This window comes from Diabrotica virgifera, chromosome 10, assembly GCF_917563875.1.
Source record: "Diabrotica virgifera virgifera chromosome 10, PGI_DIABVI_V3a".
In the NCBI taxonomy this organism is placed as follows: Eukaryota; Metazoa; Arthropoda; class Insecta; order Coleoptera; family Chrysomelidae; genus Diabrotica; species Diabrotica virgifera.
The window spans coordinates 6,262,296-6,278,609 of NC_065452.1; the positions used below are offsets into that span (position 1 = coordinate 6,262,296).

The following is a 16,314-nucleotide window of genomic DNA, read 5'->3' on the forward strand; positions in this document are numbered from 1 at the left end:
TTTAATGTTTGAAAAGTGTAAGACTAAAAAGTAAAAAATAAAAAATTATGAAAAAATATTTTTAAGAAACGCTTTTCTTTAGTTACGAGTGACTAAAATTAAACATATTATAGAAAATCAACTAAAAGGCAAAAAATAAAAAAAAAATTGAAAAAATCTAACTCATTCGTTAAAGAAAAGCGTGGTGTGAAAACCGTTTATTCGATGAAGATGCGCCACGCTTTTCTTTGATAAATGCGTTAGATTTTTAATTTTTTTATTTTTTGCTTTTTAGTTGATGTTTAATTTTTGTCACTCGTAACTAAAGAAAAGCGTTTCTTAAAAACATTTTTTTCATAATTGTTTATTAATAATATCTTCTTGTTTTCTTGCCGTGTTCGTCTTCATATTAGGTTTGTTCTAGCATCAGTTTCAAACGGTTTGAAACCATAAGCGAATAGTGGACCAGCGCGAGTAGAGGGGATAGCACTGGTGACTATATTATGTTCTCTCACTGACCAACTGTTTGCTGAGGGTTTCTTACTAGTTTGACTGTTTGCTAGAACAAACCTATTATCAATCCGGTTAGGAGGCTTCACATTGTTTCTTTGAACAGTATCCGTTTTTACCATTGGAAGGTTAATAACCTTGCCGATCATCCTCCACATTTTATCCGGGCTTTGGACCGGCTTGGTATCCGCAGAGCTACTTGATTCACCCTGCAATTATACCAGGCAGTGTCAAAGAGTGTCAATACGTATCAGAAAGGATTGCAACCGCAAAGATAAGACTGGATAATGAAGACCTGAACATCACCGCAGTATACGTCTCAGAAAATAATAAGTCTCTAACAAGTTAAATATTTTATGACGAATTAAAACAAGTAGTAGATCAAGTTGAAGGAAAGATGATAATACTGGGGAATCTTAACACTCGAATGGGCAACCGAGCGATACCCGGATTAAGCAAAAAAACGAGAATGTTAAAAACGAAAATGGAGAACTGATGATAAACTTCTGCACGAATAACGAACTTATGTAGAATAAACAACACATTTTTTGACCACAGAGACCAACACAAATATACAAGATCTATGCTATATTATGTTATAACCAACAGAGATATACCATCCATCCAGTGGCGACGCGTGACTTTTTCTGAAGTGTTACCAAAACCAGATGCAAAAAATCTTATTTAAAAAAATGAAGGTACGGCTAAATGTATATATACACTCACCGGCACAAAATTCCGCCACCCAAAATTTTTGATTAAGTTTGACAATCTATAACTTTATTGTTTGTACTTCGATTTTAAAGATTCTTGCACGAGTGTGTAGGTACATGTATTGATGTCAATTGCTATTATTCCGGTAACAAAATTTTTTGCTTAGATGGCATTATACGGGGGTGAATGTAAGCGTTGTTTTTTCTCCTAAATTTAAAAAATTCTGTGGAAAAATTGGATGGCTGATTTTGTTTCATACTCCTTTTGTATTATCCTGGAGGTACCACTAAGGTCTTGTTTTTTGAATTATCTGAATATCTCTTTTTTTGTAAGAGCTGTAATTAAAAACACTGCTTTGAAGGTTTATTTAATTAAAAATACCAACGCACTAAAATTAACAAAACAAAACAAATTTAACAACAAAACAAAATAATTCAATAGCGGTTATGTCCACCTCTTGCAGCAACGACTGCTCGCAATTTGTTTAGCATCTAATAAAGATGTGTTTTCCTTGCCTGGGGAATAGCCCGATATTCCTCTACCAGGACCATAACTGTACCAAATTTTCTGGAGACCTAGGATGACGGCAATATCCCATAAATGCTCAATATGATTGAGATCTGGGCTGCATGTGGGCCATTCTAATCTTATCAATCCAACCTCAATTGTATGAGTCAATCAGTGTTTTTATTTACAAAAAATGGTACAGCTCTTACAAGAAAAAAGATATTCGGATAATTCAAAAAACAAAATGTTGGTGATGCCTCCGGGAAAATATGACAGGACTATGAAACAAAATCAGCTATTCCATTTTGCCACAGAATTTTTTAAAATTAGGAGAAAATACAATGCTTCCTTTCACCCCTGTACAATGACATGCAAGCAAATTTTTTTGTTACCGGAATAATACCAAACAATATGAATACATGTACCTACAAACTGGTGTAAGAATATTGAAAATCGGAGCACAAATAATAAAGTTATAAATTGTCAAACTTAATCAAAAATTTTGGGTGGCGGAATTTTGTGCCGGTGAATGTAGCTTCAATAATATAATTTTGTATATCACTTGAAACTCTCGAAAAAACAGATGTTTCTAGATGTTGACAAAATTTTTGATCTTTTTTGGCAATTAATGTTAACAATTCCCTGTAATTGCCTGGATTGTCAGAGTCGTCGCACTCAAAATGACCACGAAACGCTAGTTCTTGTTTGGCCCAAAAACATACAGTATCTATTATAAGTGTGCTAAGGATATACCTATCTATTTTTTTAACAAACTCATTATGTTTAGCAATATTTGCTTTAAAAGCTTGGTGAGGAGAACTTTTGATTTTTGTTTTGCCAAACTGAATCAAATTGGGTATATACATCTTACATGTAGGTAACGGAGAAATTTCATGTCTCCTTTTTAAAAATCTAACACTATTTAAATCGTGAACCTTGTCCACCCATTTTTCTGTAGAAACCAGAAGACATGGCCAACAATACAGTATATTTTTCTTGCAACCATAATATAACCAAGGATTTTCACTGTACCAACTAAATTTAAAATATCGAACTACTTTTGTTGATTCCTTTTTTAAATTGTTTAAAATAGGTATTTCATTTTTAATCTAATTTTTTTCTTCAAAATTATACAAGGAGAATTACTTTTCAAGTAGTTGATCGATTAAGAAGCGACACTCATCCATGGTTAACTGCACGCACACTTTTTATAGGTACTGTCACCAATTTTAAATCTGGTAACAGCGCTACTGATACACAGCGCGCTTATGCCGTCGTTTCTTCAAAATTTTCAGTCACTAGCCGGTCCCGAGCGCCAGCGTGGGTATATAACCATTGTAACCAGAAATGAGTCTGGTAACAGAGTATAATAAAGTGAACTGGGCCACATAAACTCGCCAATATTTTCGTGTCTACGAGTAGTTGGCTATTTACTGAGTTAGGTACTATTACCACATAATATAATAATATATTTCTATTGGTAAAAATATTGGTAAATAGAATTATTCATCGTCATAAAATATTTATTTGCAAGATTTTAACTGTTACCAATGGTAACAGTGGTTACATGGACGCTTCGCCAGTGCATCCATCAAAAATAATCGACAGAGTTTCGGAGGAATCAAATGGATTACTCTTAGGTTTTTAACTCCAGAAGATAACCTGTCTTAGGCAACAGGTTCTCCTGTGTCTGTGCTGATCACGTATTCGTGTTCAACAACACCAAAAACCTATAACTAATCCGTTTGCATTAATGTAGTACCAAAGACCCTCGAAACTCCAGGAGCGCCTTTCATTGACCTTGGAAACCGGGGGGAGTCGATTCTGGTGGCATATTCGTGTTTAGCGACCTCAAAAAACCCTCCAGTAATTCACTTGCATCAATTCAATGCCGAAAACACTTGCAGTGGCCCTGGCCACCACGTCCTCCGGAGGTCAATTCTGATGGCATATTCGTGTTTAGTCCCAAAAACCTATGAGTAATCTGTTTATATCAATTTAATGCTGAAAACCCTCGAAACTCTAGAAGATGACGTCCGTTGAAGGTCAAGGTCAAAGTAAAGGTCATTATTGGATAGCGAGGAAAAAATCCTAGACTACTAGTGCTTTTCCTTGATCCAAACTTCTACATGTTGCCAGATAACCAGTAACTCAGGGAATTGGAATATTACCCAGTAAATCTTATAATTTTCCGAGTTTGTGCCTCTATATCTTGAAAATCCTTCATTCGATTGAGTTGTGCCCATGAGAACTTTTTATCAGAATACTTTGAAAAGTATTTTCCCAACGTATGAACGAAATCCACTGGGACCTAATTTCCATAAGGTTTGTGCGTGGTACTTTCTGGAAATTTCCGTTATGTAGTAATAGTGGTAAAATAGTAAAATACTTCTTAGAATTGTGACTCACCTATTCGCATATGAATGAAAGTATTCTTTCAATAGAAGTAATCTATTATTGAATTTATGATTTTTTTTTGTTTTTAGAGAGGACCAAACAAAGTGCCCTTATATTCAATGGCTGTAGTAGCTATTGTGACTTTTACTTTTATATTTATTGGGGAGATAAATACATTAGCTCCCATAGTAACAATGCCTTTTCTATTAACGTACGCTTGCATCGACTATGCTTACTTCGCCCTAGCACAAACGTTTGATATACAACACCAAAGGGAACAGAGATTCCACAGGCCCAGGGTCCAGCAGACTTTAGTTAGCGAAGACAGTGATTTGGATAGACTTTTTCCTGAACGCACAAGACATAAAAATCTCAGGGTGAGTAAATAATCTAATCCAACCTGTACAAAAATAAACTTAAATCTGTACAATTGAAACTTTTGACTTAAGGGGCTATCCTAGTGTAAAAGTACGAAATTCATATACTTTTTTTGGGAATTTCTAAAATAAAAAGTACGGTACCAATTGTTTTGAAAATTTGCATGAGCATTTATTATAAAAAGAAGTATATGTAAAACAATTTTCATAAAAAAATATTGAAAATTAAACGATTTATGCGCCATCTACTGGCACCGTGAAAATAAAAACATAGCTTCACTGCTCCAGTGATTGGGACTAATAGAGATCCTGAAACATAAAATTTAAGAGTGATTATTGAAATAAAGGTTATTTCCTATACCATCAAATAGGATTTTTGAAAAATATTAAAATTTGGAAAAATGACGAAGTGTTGAAATTTTTGAAGTTATACTTCTTTACCGGCGATAGAGGGTGATTTTTTTATATGTTAAAACCTATCAGCCCGGCGCATGCGCATTATAACTTTGTTCTGATTGGATGTTCAAATGACATGTCAAAAATTATCCGATATGGCAGCTGTGGTTTGGAGGTAAAGGTAAAGGTAAACAAATGTATAATATATTAGTTTTATTGTTGTGAGGACAGAAACAAAAAAGTTTATAATATTGTAGTGACTCTTAAATAGTTTTTAAAAGCAACAGGTACGTAATAATTGTTAATGTATCATGGGTATAAACCTACCTATTTGATCTGCCAAAATACATAGTATGTAATACTTTTATTTATATAATTTGATTACCATCAAAATTTCTATCAATATTCACCTAATATATTGTTTTTTTACTCTATGTTTTGTTGTATTTTTTCAATTCTAAATCATTTCAATTCAAAATTAAAATAATTTGATCAATTTTCAAAATATCACAAGTTTAATCCGTTTAGTTAGTCGATCTTCGTAAATAATGACACATAGTGTCTGTGGCTAAGCGGAGAAGGCGAATGAATTCCAATACCAACCGCTCTTATCAGCGCTGGTTAGAGTCCCAATAGAAACTTTCTTTTTTGTTTTCTTAATACATTTTATGATTGTAAGTATATTTATTATATAATTGTATTTTCAGAAAATACGTATTTAGTTAAAAAAATTTTCGACAATTAATGTTCAGACATCATTTGTGGCTTGTTTACTGTGTTTGTGTGTGTTTTATTCTTTTATTATTTTAATTTTTGGCACTGTTCTAATAAAAATGTTTGAGAACTAGTAAGTATAAATTAGTTTAATATTTAAACAAAATATAAATAAAAAGTATATTAATTTCGTTTAAATCATATAATAGAAGTATAACTTCTTACGTGCGTACAAAGTACACACACATTCTTTTTTTTTTTTTTTAATTAGCTAAAACATTTTCAGTTTCAAAAACCGCCAAATTGACATTTTTATCCGATCAAAACACCCCTAGTTGAAGGTATAGAAAATAACTTGTATTTCAATAATAACTTTAAAATTTTATGTTTCAGGATCTCTTTTAGTCCCAATTACTGCAGCAGTGGAGCTATGTTTTTATTTTCACGGTGCCAGTATATGGCGCATAAATCGTTTAATTTTCAATATTTTTTTACGAAAATTGTTTTACATGTACCTTTTTTAATATCAAATGCTCATGCAAATTTTCAAAAAAAATTGGTACAGTACTTTTTATTTTGGAAAATCCCAAAAAAGTATATGAATTTCGTAGTTTTACACTAGGCTAGTCCCTTAAACTATATTTTTTGAGAAACTATTACTCGGATAAAAAAAGGAGATACTGTTTGAAAGATCATTAATTAATATGCTTTAACATGATATATATATACATGATGTATACATTTTTATGAAAATTTATTTCGGCTTCTTATGTTTAGCATTTAGCAAATTAATGCATCAAGCAAATTAACTTTTTTATTGTTAACACAAAACGGGTATTTGACAATTAAAATTTTTTAACAGTTCAATGTTTTAATAATGGGTATGCCCTCCTCTTGCATTAATAACTTCTCTCATACGATTAGCCATATATCTAATCAAGTTTGCTATTATTTATTGCGGGATATTAAGCCACTCTTCTTCTACTGCGACTATAAGCTCTGGGATCGACTTTGGAATATGAAGTCTAGCTCGAATTCTTTTTTAGCTCATCCCATAATTGTTCTATGAGATTGAGGTCTAGACTGCACGCTGGCTATTCCATGACCCGAACACCAACTTCGGTAATGTAATATTGCACGATTCTTAAGGTATGCGGCCTTGAATTGTCTTACATAAAAATAAATTCGTCTCCACTGTAGTCAACGTAAAAGGGACCGTTTTCCTCGCTCGTGAAGACGCTTAACCGTACGAACGAAAACAAGGTCGGTTCGGGTCCTCATAGAAATTGCACCCCAGATCATGCAGGAACCACCTCCATAAGGACTACGCTCTTCAATGATCATCATCATCAATGGTGCTACAGCCCTATGAAAGAGCCTCGACCTTCCCAAGTCTATTACGCCAGTCAGTCCTATCCATTGCCAACCGTTGCCAGTTTACTGCGCCTATTTTTCTTCCATCCTCATCTACACCATCTTTCCATCTAAGTTTTGGCCTACCCCTATTTCTACTTCCCACAGGTTGTGACATAAGGATTCTTCTAGGAGGGTTGTTATGCTGTGATCTTGCTAGATGTCCTGCATATCTTAGTCGTCCTATTCTTATAAGAGATACTACGTCTTTTCCACCAAATATATGTTTATATCTGTGGTATACCTCGTAGTTGTACCTCCTCCTCCAAATACCATTTTCACAGATGCCACCGAATATGCCTCTCAGGATCCTTCGTTCAAATATAAGCAGAAGGTTTTCATCTGCCTTGGAGATGGTCCATGTCTCCGATCCATATGTCAACACTGGTTGTATAAGGGTTTTGTATATGGTTATTTTTGTTTTTTGGCTTAAGTTTCTGCTTCTCATATGTCTACTCAGTCCAAAATAGCATTTGTTCGCTAGGATTATCCTTCGCTTGATTTCTTCTGTCATGACGTTTTCCTTGGTGATCAGGGAGCCTAAGTATGTGAATTTGTCCACCACTTCAAAGGTAGAGTTATCAACAGAGAATTGGTGACCGATGTTTATGGCTCTATTGTTGGGTGTTGATGCCACCATCTTAGTTTTCTCCTCGTTTACTGTCAGGCCCATATTTTTTGAGGCATTTGAGAAGGTGGTATACATTTCTTCTAGTTTGCGTGTTGTGCGGGCAACTAGGTCCACGTCATCGGCATATGCCAAAATTTGGGATGATTTATTAAAAATATTTCCTCTGTTGTCTATTCGGGCATCTCTGACCGCCTTTTCCAGAGCTATGTTGAAGAGGAGACACGCCAGCGCATCTCCCTGTCGCAGCCCAATATTCGTTTCAAACGCCTGTGATTGTTCGCCCTGTATTTCAACTTTGCAAACGACTTTACGCATTGTAGCCTTAACCAATCTTATCAGTTTGTCAGGGATGTGGAATTCATCCATGGCTTCATACAATTTATTTCTTAGGACACTATCATAGGCCGATTTAAAATCTACGAAAAGATGATAAGTGTCGATATTGAATTCATTGGTTTTTTCCAGTATTTGTCTTAGCACAAAGATCTGGTCTGTTGTTGATCGACCAGGCCTAAAACCACTTTGATATTCTCCAAGAAGCTCCTCTGAATATGCACTTAGGCGACCATATAAGATGCTCGAAAATATTTTGTAAGCTGTATTAAGGAGGGTTATTCCCCTATAGTTTCTACATTCCAATTGATCACCCTTTTTGTGTAGCGGGCAAACGATTCCAAGACACCACTCTTCCGGGATTTGTTCCTCATTCCAGGCTCTTAGTATTATTTTATATATTTGATTAGTCAGGGTAGCACCTCCATATTTAATAAGTTCCGCGGATATACCATCACTTCCTGGAGATTTATTATTTCTTAGGTGTTTTATTACATCCCGTACTTCTTGAATTGATGGAGGCTCTAATGGTGTATTGTTGGTTGCTCTTGGGTTCGGTTGATTTGGATCTTCTACTTCGATGGTAAGTAGTTCTTTATAGTGTTCCACCCACCTTTTCAATATTTCTTCTTTTGTATTGAGTATGGGCCCCTCCTTATCCTTACATAGTCTTAGCCTTGGTTTGAATTCCTTTCTTGCATTATTCAGAGTTTTATAGAATTTTCTTGTTTGATTTTCCTGTTTTAATGCCTCAAGTTCTTCTAGTATTCTATTTTCATAAGTTCTCTTTTTTCTTCTATGAATGCACTTCTCTTCTCTTCTAAGGTCTTTATATTTTTGTTGTTTTTCTCGGGTTTTCCTGTGCTGCATCTGTTTATATGCATCGTTCTTTCTTCTTGTAATGTCCTCACACTCAGCATCGAACCAGTCATTGCGTGATGGTGGTTTCTCTGGCCCTAGAATATTATTTGCTGCGTCTTTAATATTATTTTTACACATTTCCCATTGTTCGCTGATTGTTAGATTCTCATTAATTATGCAGTTAGTTTCGATATAGTTTTGAAACCTTTCTACCGTTTGCGGATTTTTGAGGAGTTCAATATTAAGGCGCGTTGTTTTGGTACTTCTCTCCTTCTTCGCGTTTGAGATTCTAGCTCGAATTCTTGTGCCAACTAGAAAGTGATCTGAATCAATATTGGCGCCTCGATAGGTCCGGACATCCATCAAGTTTGAGAAATGTCTAGCATCTATGAGCATATGATCAATTTGGTTGTTCGTTAATCCATCGGGCGAGGTCCAAGTTCCCATATGTATTTTTTTGTGTAGAAAACATGTGCTTCCTACGATCATGTTCTTTGCGGCTGCGAAGGTGACTGCTCGGTGTCCATTCGAATTGGTATTATTATGGAGACTATATTTACCGATGTGCGGTAGATATATATCTTCCCTTCCGATTTTTGCATTCAGATCACCGATTACTATTTTAATGTAGCATTCTGCAAATCACTTTCCTCGTCTTCGGTACACTTTCCCTCTTCGGTCGCTACCATAGAGGCATATTCTGCTCTCATCTGAAAAAAAAAACAGATCCCCATTGTTCCAACGTCCAGTTCAGATGATCCATTCTAACTGTTCTAGGTCGTTTACGAACGGATCCAGTCTCCTCATAACGTTGGAATACTATTCCAACTGCCGCTCGTGTCATATAGTCATCGCCAGTTAACTTGGCGAGACGCACAAACCCAAAATTGCAGAGTCGCTTAATGGATGGTCATCAGTCTCTGTGATGTTGTGCGTATTCTGTCGCCAAGTTAACTGGCGATTGCAGTATCCAGTTGTACAGCAACAGCTCGCTGGCAAAGTCCTTTTTCTATTAATGCATTAACTTGGGCGGCTTTCTCTGGTGTAGTATCCATTGATCTTACACACACTTGAACGCTAATAATAACTAAAAATTGCGTTCGTTTTTCATAATTATTATGAAAAACGAACAATATGCAATTTTTAGTTGCAAAGGGAATAATAACAAATTTTGACGAAATGTATTATTATCGTTATAAACATCAAATAAACACTTTTCTATGTTACGCTCACAGCGGTCTATGATACGATAAACCACAGAACCTTGCTAACTAAGATATATAACACTGTGCTTGACTATGACCTGGTAAATAGCATTAGATCACTGTTATGTAATAGACGCTTCTACGTTGTGCTAAATGGAACGAAGAGCAGATGGAGAACCAGAAAAATGGCCTACCTCAAGGAAGCGTTCTAGCGCCGTCCCTATTTAACATCTACACCAACGACCAACCAATGCACCCCCAGACTGAGAGTTTTGTTTACACTGACGACCTTGGTATCGCCGTAAAGGGGAAAACACTCACACAAGTAGAGTCAACAATGGAAGAGGCTTTAAACATGATGTCAACTTACTACAAACAAAACTCATTAAGCTAAACCCTACTAAAACCCAAGTAAGTGCATTCCATCTCAACAACCATCTGGCGCATGTAAAACTGAATGTTTCTTGGGAGGGACAACGCTTGGAACATACTGATAGGCCCAAATATCTTGGAGTGATACTAGACCGGTCACTAACGTATAAATTCCACTGTCGGAGCACAAGACAAATGGTTTCTACGAGAAACAACCTTCTCCGGAAACTTGTAGGGAGCAAGTGGGTTGCAGACCCCCAGGTCTTAAAGTCAACAGCTGAGGCCTTATGTTTCTCAACAGAGGAATATGCTTGTCCCGTCTGGGGTAAATCTAGACACGCCCAACAAGTCACCACGGCGTTAAATGAAACATGTAGAATAATTACCGGATAATACCCAAAAAAAAGTATTAGAATGGACCCTACAGAAAAACGAAAACAAGAAAGACCAGCAACTACATGGATAAATGGCATCTCCAAACGATGTCAGAAAGAAACTTAAGAGGAATGACAGATCTGATCGTAGGGATAGATCGTTCAGAAATCCTCTCCGCGTGTGCCCAGCTATTGACGGCAACGGGCAGATAGCAGCAGACAACGAAAAAAAAGTACGATCATGGAAAGAGTATATACAAGGCCTCTTTCAATACTAGCATACTAGTAATATGTGGCGTACTTGCTTGATAAATAAAACATTCTTTATCTAGCTTTAAAACAGTATTTTTTTAATCACATTCGTCTGACATCCTATAGCATCTAAACAAAGTTCTGTATTTCTGGAGTTCACTCACGTATGTTTATTTTCCATTGACTTTGTTTTATTTAAATGTTATAAAAATTATATTATTGGTCGAAAGTCAAATAAGTCGGCAAATAAAATTCGAAATTATTTATCCTCTGAGCTTTTTAAGTTGGAAAAATAAAGCATAACAGAGTGGCGAAATACTCGACAAGGGAAATCTAAATTGCATTTCACGTCCTGTCATTCACCGTGATAATAATTTTAGAGAATTATTTCCTTTCATATCCACAAAAGTGAATAAAGTATAAACTAAAACAAAAAGAACTAAAATTCTAAACCATCTTTTTTTTTGTTTTATTTTATATTATTTGTTTTTATATTATAAAATTAGCAGATAAGCTTAAAAGAGGAAGAATTATCCGATACTTTTTATTTTCAAACAATTCCCAAATTTATTTCGTATTTTTTTTTAGGGTGAATCGAGTTCAAATTCAATAAGTAGTCCTGAAGAAAGTAGTGAACAGACACCTATAGCACCAAAAATCAATATTCACTCCAAGCAGAAAAACTGGTATTCAAATTTGTGTAATAGGTGGCTATCTTTATTTGGCGTAAGTATTTTGTTAGTCAGAAAACTAGTCATGTTCTTTCTGAATTTATACAACACATAATACCTCGTAATTGAAATAAAGAAAAACACTAATGAATATTAAAAACTAATTGATGGATTCGACCGTTACTTGATGGAAGTTCATTTTATCTAACAATAAAACACTGAAAACGTTTGTTTTCTATACTTCCACAAAATTTATTATAACTATGTGACTACAGCTGTTTCGGCAGAGTGCCTTTCTAAAGTGATTTAGTTTACTATGTGTTTGCCTTTTTAAAGTCTTTAACTGAAGAGGTTGAGGAGTGGGGAGCTGTTTGTCTCGAGTTGGTCTTCAGAATTATATCTGTATTTTTCAATTTATTAATTTCCATAGATTCTAATAAAGATAGCTTAAAGCCTTTATTTTGAATATGCAGAATTTGAAACTGTTCATTAAAAGAATAATAATTATGACCTAGAAGGTGAAGTGCGTATGTAGAAGTGTGTGTTTTTCTATTGTTGAATGCCCTTTTGTGTTCTGCTATCCGTTTGTCAAAGGTTCTGCCAGTTTTACCGATGTAAGTTTTCGGACTGTCACCACAAGTTATTTTGTAAACACCCCTCTGTAGTTGCTTTCTATTTCGGCTCGTATTGTTCTTAATATATTTGCTTAAGTTGTTGTTAGTTCTGAAAGCTGGTGTTATTCCGTTCTTTTTGAATATATTCTTTTTTAGCGGCGAATCGATTGAGGGTAAAATTTGATTGATCCGCGCGCATGCGCACACCGACAGTATGGTATTAATCGTTATACGGGCTCTGATTGGGTGTTGAAATTTTGAAATGATCTGTCAATAATTGTTCAATATGGAGGTTATCGGTAAACAAAAATATTGTATAATATTAGTTTTTATTGATGTATGGACAGAAATAAAATCAAATTTATAATTATAGTGACCTTTTAAATAGTTTTGAAAAGCCGCAGGTACGTAATTCTAAATGTTTCAGTTGGAAATACCTAATAGTTTCAATACCTATCTATTTGGAAAATGTAAACAAAATAATGTAGTTACCTATTAGTAGACAATGCTTTAATTTACATACTCTATATTTTGTTGTATTTTATTTCGACAAAAATCAAACTAATAATTTTATTAAATTCATATAAATTTATGGTGTAAACGTTTAGTTTGTGTATATTCCCACATGACGTATACGCGAATGTAGTGCAGTTTGAAATGCCGTCAACTTTCGTACGGCGCGGTAGACGTGAAGTGGGTTCAAGCCCCAAGCAAGTTATTATTTTTTTTAATTTTTTTTATAGATTTTATGATTGTAAGTATATTATTATATAATTTTTGAAGATATTCTTCTTTTTTGAAAGTGGTAGATAAGAAAGTTAGTTTGATTTTTAAATAAAATAAGTACAAATAACCTTTTAAGTATATTTACTTCGTTTAAATCAGTGGCGGCTCGTGGCCTTGGAGACAGGGTCGGCAAGGTTTTTTGTCTCCTCATATAGGTATACCATCAAACTAAAAGGCTTAATTCATCATAGGAAATTTTGTTGTTTTTTGCTTTTTTTTATTTGATGTACATTCTCTCTTGTTTCATGGTGTTTAGACAATACGTGTTGATTCTTTTGAGACAAGGTAAATCCCGTTTTTTTTTAGGCAGAAATTGGTGGTAATAAGAAAATTGATAAACAGTTTGTTGTAATGAATTGCAGTACTTACTACATAGAATTATACATACATATTGTGCAACTTATCCCACTTTCTGAAAATATTTGGACCAGCATAATTTTTAAGTACCTAACTTGTAATAATAAATATCTTGGAAATTCTTTGGCGAGCGTAACTTTTAAATTTTAAATCGTCAAAGAGGTCAAAAATTTGCAAATCTTCAAAATTCGAAAAACGAGTATCTATTTGCATATAATAGTAGGTATCCAAAATTTCAAGATATACTTACTCGTTTTTCGAGATATGTATCATGTCGTTGTCTTTTTTGGGGTGGTTCGGAAATATCAAGCGAATCCAAAACGTCACTGCGTATATATTGGAAACTACTATCATTACGAAAATCTCTGAGATTTTGCACCAGCTTTCGTATTCTATTTTTAGAATAAATAATGTCAGTTGACTGATTTTGAACAACAAGGAATATCTTGGGCAAACTCTGTCTTAAAAATATTTAAAAAAATATTGAGTCGTTAGTATTTAATAAAGTTCTCAAACCGATTGCTTCACGGATCGAGGTATCGCCACTTTCAAAATCATCGCCTTCGATAATAAAATCAAAAACTTCCAAAAACTGTTCACGAAAATCTGCTACAGATACTAAAACTATAAGAGATAATCTGCTTAGATAAAACTAACCGAGATTTAAAATTTCATCGCGTCTGACAAACTGTTCGCTTTTTTTTTTTCGAAACAAATTTGTTCTAAAGCAGTAATCCGTTTAGGTGAGCTAAACTGGCAAGAAAAGACGATATTCTTTATTTTTTTACACGTATCGTGTAAAACTAAATTCATTATATGCGCATAATAGTGAGTAAATAAAGCTTGTGATGCAATAGTTTTAACTTTTGCCTGGAGACTATTCAATTCACCACTCGTCACAGCAACGCCGTCATAAGATTGCCCCAGTTTGCCCTACCAATTTATTTTTGGTATCAAAAAATTTGAATCTGTTCTTTAAAACACCAAAAATATATTCTGCCTTATTGCTTTTACTCACATCTCTAAAACCTAAAAACCTCTCATAAATATTACCACGTAACGCGTATCGAACAAAATAATTGATAATTGTGAATGACAATGACATGATAATTAGAAGTTTCATCTACTTTCAGTGAAAAGCAAATGGTTTTCTAAATCTCAGATTCAACAACGTTATTCAAAATTTAACTATTTGATTATATGTATTAGTTCATTCTATATTACGAATACACTTCGAATCAGAAAGTAAATAGGTATTTCTAAAACAATTTTATTAATTCTCTATAATTACTTTGATTTTTAACAAATGCTTCGATCCATCATGTCCACTAAATGATAATTCCTGACAACTTAAAAAAATTACAATATCAATTAAACGACGTAAAACGGCGTGATTATTTTTGACAATTTCTACCGATGCATGCTTCCAAATGAAACACTGACCGGCAGACCGAAATGTGCCGTACTTGCCGCTTAACCTGCTATGCCGTATCTGCTATTGCCCACGGAGAGAAGTAATGTTCGCTTGCTCATCGACTTGTTATGTCGTTGAGTTTTACGTGTAAATTGTCAAGCTACGGATGTTAGGGACGGCTAGCCGAAAAGTCAGATAAATGGCTCGGATCATTCATTTTTTGAGAAGTCTGTTATGCGCAGGGATCACTTAACGCTCGGATTGATCAAATTCTTTTAAAAACCATGAATAAAATTTAGTCTGTATTATCTGATAGATTTTTTTTTATTTCACAGATACAAATATTTAAAAAATCTATATCTATAAATGTGTGGGTCGGCACTGCCGACCCTGACCGGCTGCCACTGGTTTAAATTACCTATTATATAATAGAAGAATATCTGCTTACGTGCGTACAAAGTACACACACATTCTTTTTTTATGTATCTGGCTATTTTTGTTGTTATCTTGCCAGTATATGTGATAGAGCAGAAGGTACTGGGTTCTTTCTGTGGTGGTGGATAGACTAATTTCAGGTCTTTCTTATGGAGTTTTTGGTTTAAAATTTTGTTAATTGTTTGTTCGTTATAGCCATTGTTTACTGCTGTTTGGTTAATGATGTTCAGTTCTATCTCGAAGTTATTGAGTGCATTTGGACGACCACAGCGGCTGACTGTCAGCAGAAATCGGCTGAGTAGTTGTATCCAGCGCTGATAGGGAAAGCTTAGTAAATCTCTCAGCGGCTGACTTCCAGCAGTGTCGTCTAAACGCTACCGCTGGCTCAGCTGTCCAGCCGCTGTGGTCGTCCGAACGCACCCATTTTTGACATGGGAATTTCTGTCAGTCTATGTATCATGCTATGGTATGCTGCTAATTTGTGTTGTGTAGGATGGGATGATGAATTGTGTATAGTTTTGTGTCAGTATGGGGGGTAAGTTTATGATATACGGAGAACTCATGTTTGTTGTGTAGTCTGGTAATTGTTACGTCTAGAAAGTTTATGGACTTAATCTGTTCTGTTTCTATTGTAAACGCAATATTACTATAAAGTGACTTAATGTATGATAGAAATTGGTCAAGTTGCCTGTTAGTTCCTGTAAAGCATACTAGTATATCATCCACGTATCTTCACCAATATAAAAACTGTTTAAATACGGGATGTTTAGAAATTGTTGTTTCAAGCTGGTTAATAAATATATAGGTATATTATGGGTAATCCCCTAAGCCCATTGCTATCAGATATATTTATGAACCAGCTTGAAACAACAATTTCTAAACATCCCGTATTTAAACAGTTCTTATATTGGTGGAGATACGTGGATGATATACTAGTATGCTTTACAGGAACTAACAGGCAACTTGACCAATTTCTATCATAAATTAATTCACTTTATAGTA

General features: G+C 34.6%; 1 protein-coding gene across 1 annotated transcript in view; it reads left to right on the forward strand.

Moving 5' to 3' along the window:
• LOC114333958 (solute carrier family 12 member 8) overlaps positions 1-16,314 on the forward strand; it is a 75,546-nt gene that overhangs the window by 43,301 nt on the left and 15,931 nt on the right. The window contains exons 7-8 of the mRNA XM_050641497.1: positions 4,197-4,484; positions 11,624-11,761. Of these exons, the coding sequence (XP_050497454.1) occupies positions 4,197-4,484; positions 11,624-11,761 (426 nt within the window). The remainder of the gene's footprint in view (positions 1-4,196; positions 4,485-11,623; positions 11,762-16,314) is intronic.